The 7,500-nt window shown below is 42.0% G+C and overlaps 1 protein-coding gene across 2 annotated transcripts in view; it reads left to right on the top strand.

Moving 5' to 3' along the window:
• cacna2d2a (calcium channel, voltage-dependent, alpha 2/delta subunit 2a) overlaps nucleotides 1-7,500 on the top strand; it is a 210,424-nt gene that overhangs the window by 131,582 nt on the left and 71,342 nt on the right. Inside the window, exon 5 of one of the 2 annotated variants that reach the window (XM_076267983.1) lies at nucleotides 482-526. The exons of the other annotated variant lie outside the window; for it this stretch is intronic. Within the exon in view, the coding sequence (XP_076124098.1) occupies nucleotides 482-526 (45 nt within the window). The remainder of the gene's footprint in view (nucleotides 1-481; nucleotides 527-7,500) is intronic. 2 annotated transcript variants of the gene reach the window in all.

Here is a 7,500-nt window from a genome sequence, read left to right as displayed (position 1 = left end):
TCCAAGGCATGTGCAGTTATTGCAATAGTTTTCCAGTGGGGCCTATCACACTTAGCATATTATCTGCTTTAATGTGATGTTGTGTATGCAGAGCCCAAGCCTGCCGGCAGTGTCACGCTAGGGTGGCCCAATTACATGGCAGGTGTACTTACAACCATTTAGTAGGAGTTTTCAGTCAAGGATGCCAAGCCAGCACCGCAGACACTTCCATTTGGGGTCTGTGCAAAACACTGAGCCTGTAATCTTACTCTGCACGTTGACATTTACTGTATGTGATTCCACAGCAACAGATATGTATTCAGAGACTCAAGAGCTCCTGCCTGTTCTCACTATACCTGGTGAAACCAGGTTTAATGGTGGGATGAGGGATTCTTTTTGAGATGCAAGTTGGCTGATGGGTGTGTAGTTGCCAGCCCACACAGGAACTTGTATAACATCTCTTCCTCATTCTAATCACCAACCTTCCTCTGTTCTCTTGCAGGACTCTGATATCACCTATTATGACTCCAAAGCAGAGGCTGATAGCGTAAGTGCCATGTGTAGAATGTGTGTGTGTGTGTGTGTGTGTGTGTGTGTGTGTGCCTGTGTGTGTGTGTTTGTGTTTGTGCATTATGGTTCCAGCCCGTAGATGCCCTCAGTGCAGTGCCAGTAAGGAACAATCCCAGTCGATAAAGTTGACTGTGACTGAACATCAACTGTCTGAAACCACATTGAGTGCTTTGTCTACTATGTGTCTGTGTATCTTCCCACTGAACACGACAGAAGAGCACTTGCTTTGTTAACTATTATGGAAGCAGCATGTATAAGGCAATATGTACAGTGGTACAAGACAGCCTCTTGTAGCTAATGGATCTCAGGCAGTGAACACCAAAAGGTGACAGCCGCGGCCATTATCTCATGCCGTGGGGTGACGCCAGGTCCTTTTAGAGTGAGAGTGAGCAGATATTGAATTTAGGGTTGTTAATGTTTCCTGGAGGCGGTGTGAGATGTGTGTAATTGCATTCTGGAGGGATGTCTACAGTAACTGCTGTTGTTAAGGCACAGGGTCATATGCCCTAATACTTTGGAGGGCTTTGTTGCTGCACCCAGATGTAACGTTAACAACCAGAGCCCTGTGAAACACTATAAAATATCAGTCTAAAGCACAAAGTCAGAAAAAAATAAACACATTATTATTAGGGCTGTCAAAATAACTGATTAATTTCGATGAATTAATTTGAAAAAAAATAATGGTTAAATTAAATAGTGCAGATTAATCGATTCCGTATGACCTTTGACCCCGAGCCGTTCTAGTAAGTAACCATTAGACTGTAAAATGAAGGAGAGAGAAGAAAATGTGCTGCCTAGATCATTGATTGGAACATTTACTTTTAAAAAACGGCCTGATGGTGTTGATAAAAATAAAGTGTTAAAATAAAGTCCTCTGCAATGTCTGCAGCAAAGAATTTGCATATCACCGGAGTTCTTCAACTCTAAAGTTGCACATAAATGCAAAGAAATAGTGTTGACATTGAGGGGAGTGTTAATTTATTTTCATTGTGTCCCCTAAGTTATATCTGTGGCCTGAAATGCCTTGTATGTGAAAAAAAACTTCTTCCCGAAGCATTTTTGAATTTATTTCCTCAGCGTATTAGGTCATATCATAGATTATTATGGCCATTATTTGATCAGTGAAAATAATAATAAAATAGTTTTTGAACTTTAATGTCACTAATGTTGATTATTCAATAATTCATTTGAATTTAAATATATAAAATACTTTCACAGCAAAAATTATATATGCGATTAATTTAGATTAATTAATCACAGAGTTATTTTAATCGATTGACAGCCCTAATTATTATATATTATATTTATATATTATATATTTCATGCATATTGGTATGCTTATGGTTAATATGGACGTGCCCTCATTAGTGTAGACTATTGTCTTGTTTTCTCTCATAACATTTAGCAAGAAATGTGATACATTATATGATATGTATGTAAAAGAACTCTGTATCGAGGGTTACAACAGGGTTAACCATAGAAACATAATCATGCAATGAATGGCTTTGTATACTAACAGCTAGACTTATCATAAACAATCTGTACAATATGTACAAGATCTGGACAATACCTGACAAATACCCTGACAGGACATCAATATGAGGTGATCAGATATGTGAAGAAATTCAATTGGCAGTCATGTCATATGTCGCTGCAGTATCTGTCCACAGTTTCCCATAGAGATTACATCTTGACACCCATGGAATTGTGAGACTTAGAAATAAGTTTTTAATGTTGTCATGTGAGACTGCGGTTACTGAGTCAGAAAATCAAGAAAGTAAGCGCCTCCCATGGTAAAATTTGTCATCTACGTTGTAGCGCATCCACTGATTTCAACTGATAATTTCTTTTGGTGTAAAAGTAAGGCAATATAATATAACTGAAAACGAGTATAGGAGGCTTTGTTGATTCATCCATCTCATGTCACCTTTACTTCACTGAGAGAGAGGGGCCAGTGCAATGTCAGGTTGGGGCATCCAAACCGGAGGCGACAGAGTCTCTCCCCGCCGCGTCCAGGGAGTGCAGCCGGACACACAGAGAGAGAAGAGACACATGAGGGAGAAGAGGAAGAGACGAAGAGAAAGGGAGACAGAGCGGAAGAGAGGGCCGAAGAGGAGCATAGGAGACCGGGGGGAGCCATAAATCAAAGTGTGATTTCGCTCCTTGCGGCCGACGCGGGGCTTTGATTAATGGCGTCGCGCATCGGGGGCTGTCGCCGCGTCTAATTGGAGGACATCGCTCATCATTAAACCCGGCCGGGGAGAGGCCGTCCCCCGTGCGACACGCCCCACCTGCCCCCGCCCCGCGACCCCCACGTCTCACTGCCGCGCCGCCCGAGCGAGCCGGGGGGTCAGAGGGGTCGTGCTGAGGTCAAACGCTCTGGGCCCTAGAGGGCAGGCAAACACTGGCACTGTGATGTTCACAGCCCACTGGCCAGGCTAGTTTGTGCCGCGTGCGCTCCCACAGGACATCCACCTGGGATAGAAAACAACTGGATACCGCTTGGGCCATAATTCAATGTATCTGAGAGCAATCACTCTGACAAACAAAAGCACACACACATACACACACACACACACACACACACACACACACACACACACACACACACATTATCATAACTAATGTATAATTCATGGTAAACATGCTCAGTAAAGACTTTGGGGTTTATACCGATTGAGGTCAGTTTGACGGCATTTTGCTTTACATCTGTTGATTAGCATGCTTGCACAGACCTTCTTGAATAAGTAGAGAGATTGCTTCAATGAAGCCACAAAGTGTCTGATGTGAAGGTTAGCACAGGTTAGTATCCCATTCCCAGTATTTGTGTCCTCTCTGGCTTTCGTCCACCTCAGGTCATCTTGCCCCCCTTCTCTGATGTTGAACCATCCTCTCCTCTGCCCTTACATTTTGGGAGTTTCTTCCTATCCTCTCTCTACAGGTCAAACGGTGCCACGTCCACATAATCTAACTGTGCCACACAGTCACTGCTATGCTAGTTACTGCTACACAATTTCTATGCTGTTTCACTTCAGTGTTTCCCACAGAATTGGATTCAATTTGTGGCGGTAAGATCATCTTGGAAGTGTATAGGTCTAATTGAGTGCCTGCCACTTTAAGACGTTCGTGATTAACACAGTTAACTTTATAAGGCTGCTGTTGTGTGGATGCAATTCGTTTTCTACAGTACATAGTTAAAATAAAGGTTCCTACTTCTCCTTGGGACAAGCACTTTTGAATTTTGGAAAACACTTTTCCATTTACATCGGGATTTTGCAAACATTCAGTGTCAGAGTCAATAAAATGAGCCCTTCAACGAAATTGACAAGCAGCTGTAAGTAGGCTAAGCCTGCTAAATTCAACATCCAAACAGTATTCTAACGTTAGCTTTGAGATACTGCTTGATGGCATAACTTAACTTAGTTTAGTCTCTTCAATGTAGCCTACTATGTTGTGATAAGACCTTAGCAGAGTTAAATTCAATGCAGCAGTTTTGAACAAATTTGCGCAGAATGGTCACGATGCTGAGCGGATTTAATAACAATTTAGCCAGACGTCTTCTATGCAATGCTTCTATGTGGCAACAACAATGCTTCAACAATCGTGAATATTTTGTTAAATGCACATGCAGAGGAGGGGCAGCAGGCTACGAGAGAGAGTGGGGCGGGGTAAGGAAAGGCTGCGTGCGTAAAAAGCGCAGCTCAATGCCAATGCAAGGATTTGATCTTATATTTAATTTAAATTAAATTAAATTAAACATAGAATATTAATCTGTGGCGGCCGATTTTGATTTTGTGGCGCCCCGCCACAGATTAGTCAATGTATGGGAAACACTGCACTCACTTTATTATCCTGGATCCTAACAGGAGCAATATAAAGTAACTGATATAGTAACTTATTCACTTGTCCAATGCCTTCGTCCAACTGCTGAAGAGACATCTTCCGAAGAGACATTTTTCGAAAACTCACTATAGTTTTATTTGCTCCTTCCATTCCTTTTTCTCCCCTCCCTCTCTCTCTTTCTCCCTTTTTCTCCCTCCCTCTCTCACACACACACAGCTCCCCCCATCATACCCCATTTGTCTCCTGTCAGCCCCCTCTCCCTCAGCTCTGCATCCTCCTCGTTTTTCCGCGTGTCCTGCCAGTGGCCACTCCCTGGCATCCCTCAGCCTGCGCCATCACTTCCTGCTTCAGCCCCCTCCAGCGCGAGCGTGAGCGGGCCCATCATTAGGTAGTCTAATGGACTCGTCTGGCCAGCTGTTTGCCGTCTCCCGGCCGCGGCTCAGGGAACTCTGGGATTGATAGCGTGTCTGTCGCCAGAAGGCTGCGACGCCGGCGAGATGGCGCAGATGACGCATCGGATGCTTCCTGTGGGAAACTCTCGCTCTCTCTATCCTTCTCTCCATTTTGTCCTGTGTTCATTCACTCTATCTGTCTTCTCCCTGTCCAAAACGAATGGGTCTGAAAGAGCAGCTCGGGACATTTTGGCAAAGGAAAGTACAATGGAAAACTATTTCATAAACTGGTGCAGCAGTTCCAAATTATCATCAACTTATCATTCTGCTATCATAAAGGATGGCTGGGTTTCCCCTGCACTCAAATCAATTAGTGTGCTTTTTGTCTGTGCACAATGTGGTGCAGGCAGGCCTACAGATCTCGATCTGCTCTGCTGCCCAATCTCATGCCTCCTCTTCGGCTGCCTTATCGGAGTATAGAAATCAAACAAAGATTAAAACATACGTTTTAATATTCCATGCCCATCTGCAGTGGACAGTGGATGCAGAGTACTGCAGTCAGTAGACCTCTCTCCCTGACACCTTTAAGATGGTAGCTCCCCTGGGTTTGAGTCTTCACATCCGTCTCCCGTTTATAAGAGTTCCCGGGGATTGATTTCAGTGCAGGGTTGTGCTTCTCGCCACAAAGGTGATTGGAAGAGCCTACTTTTTTAGTGTGCTTATTGCTATGGATTACAGTGTATGTGTACTAACGCATAATGTCCCAGCAGTTATGTCAATGGTTATGGCAGGATATTGAGCATAGCATGTCATTCCGTTTGACACAAAAGTTAGCTTAGCCACAAACGGGACATAAGTTCTACCCTTTCTAATAGCACGTTCAAGGCAATATCCTGTAGATTGTAAATAGGTCAGTTGACCTAAAGTGTACTCTTGGGCACAGAGCGCCGTGTGTAGTGCCGGTTTTGTTACTGGCATTTGCTTAGCTGTTCAGCTGAAGCTGCAAAATGATTTAATCTGGGGAGCCCAGAGGGAATTTCACTGCAGCAGTTGTGTGGACCACTTATCGCGGAGCACAATCTTGTAATTTGTTTGCAGTCTCAACAGAACAGTGTAATTTTTGCAAGGCATGCTGATTATGAACCACCAGTATGACCAGTGGAGCTCCAGACCTACTAAAGGGAATGGGAACATTAGCAATGCAACTGAATTACTGAAATTATCGAGTAAACCCAGAAGTGCTTTCTTGATTGAATGGGTTTCAGAGCAATTCTTAAAAAGTAATTGTTGCATGACCCTAAAAATAGCAATATAGTAATAGTCGTACAATTATTGATTAAATCATGTATTGAGTCAACCATGTTATTGCTGGGGTAGAGTCATGTTTTCTGTAACACATACATCTAGCTATCCTAGTGTTCAGTGCAGAGGTATGTGTGGTCAGCAGAAAGGCTTCACATGCACAGTGGCCCGCTGGCGCCACATCGGCTACTCAACCTGGTTCTGAATGAAACGTGGGAAAAAGGTAACCGGAAAACTAAATTAGCACATGTTAATGTTTGCTGACTAAAACAACAAGGGACATGTGGGTCGGGAAGGCCATGTGTTTGGAGATCGAAAAGGCTGAAAGGAATAAAAGCCTCATAATTAATCACACAACCAGAATAGCCCAATGTGCAAGCCCCAGGAAAACATTGTGTTTACCTTCTTATTTTGATGTCGACCTAATTTAATTGTGATGGGATCCGGTGCAAGCTAAACATCTAGTGACATCCTGTGTTTACGGCCCTTGTTTTGAATGAATAATTGGTTGAATGATTATATTTTGCACTCTCGTTCCCATGTTCTTGTAATTGCCGCTGTGGCATACATATGCAAATAAACAAATCTCAAAAGGACACGAAACAAGCTGAATGAACACAAATGATTCATAGCAATTAGAGGAAGGCACATTCTTAGACCTCAGCAGCAATCTCAGCTCTATCTGTAACAATAAATGCCACTGTAAGACTCTAAGTTTCATGTAAACTAGTGATAACACTGTAAGACTAAACTAGTGATAACACTGTAAGACTAAACTAGTGATAACACTGTAAGACTAAACTAGTGATAACACTGCCTATAAACCCATGTCTCTTCTGCATTACCTTATTTATTTGCAGATATTGTATTTATTAATGTAATATAATGTCAGAATTATTTATTGAAAAAAAAAAAATGAAAATGTGAAATTATTGCCCCATATATCATTAAAGCTTTGCAATGCTAGACATGGTAGTCATGGTAATACGTTAGAATAAAATGAAACTAATTACTTACCAGAGCTGTTAAATTCAACTTCATCAAAACTAAAAGTAAATCCCGTTTTCAAAAAGGCTTTCATGATCAGTGCATGATTTAGTAACTTGACATGGAGCTTGAAGGTTGTTGATGGTTACACAAGATTTCACAGTAATGGTATTTTTGTCATTGCAGTTGACATTAGCAATGAAGAGAGTGAGACCCGCACACGTGACTGTTCTAAATTGTTTAATACTATATGTACAATACTATACTATATATTGTACAGCATTCTTTTCAAGATAAGTTTTTATGTCACCACAGTGCTATAAAGATGCTGTTTTGACTCATAGTATTATCTATAATGGGACAGAAAATATACTGATATTCATTTTACAAAAGATCAGACAGCAATATACTTTCAGTTTTCCAGTAA

This window comes from Alosa pseudoharengus, unplaced genomic scaffold (assembly GCF_046254945.1).
Source record: "Alosa pseudoharengus isolate Yale_2024_CS ecotype anadromous, Long Island Sound unplaced genomic scaffold, YU_APseudo_1.1 YU_APseudo_1.1_scf_5, whole genome shotgun sequence".
In the NCBI taxonomy this organism is placed as follows: domain Eukaryota; kingdom Metazoa; phylum Chordata; class Actinopteri; order Clupeiformes; family Clupeidae; genus Alosa; species Alosa pseudoharengus.
This window is presented reverse-complemented; position numbering and strand designations above follow the sequence as displayed.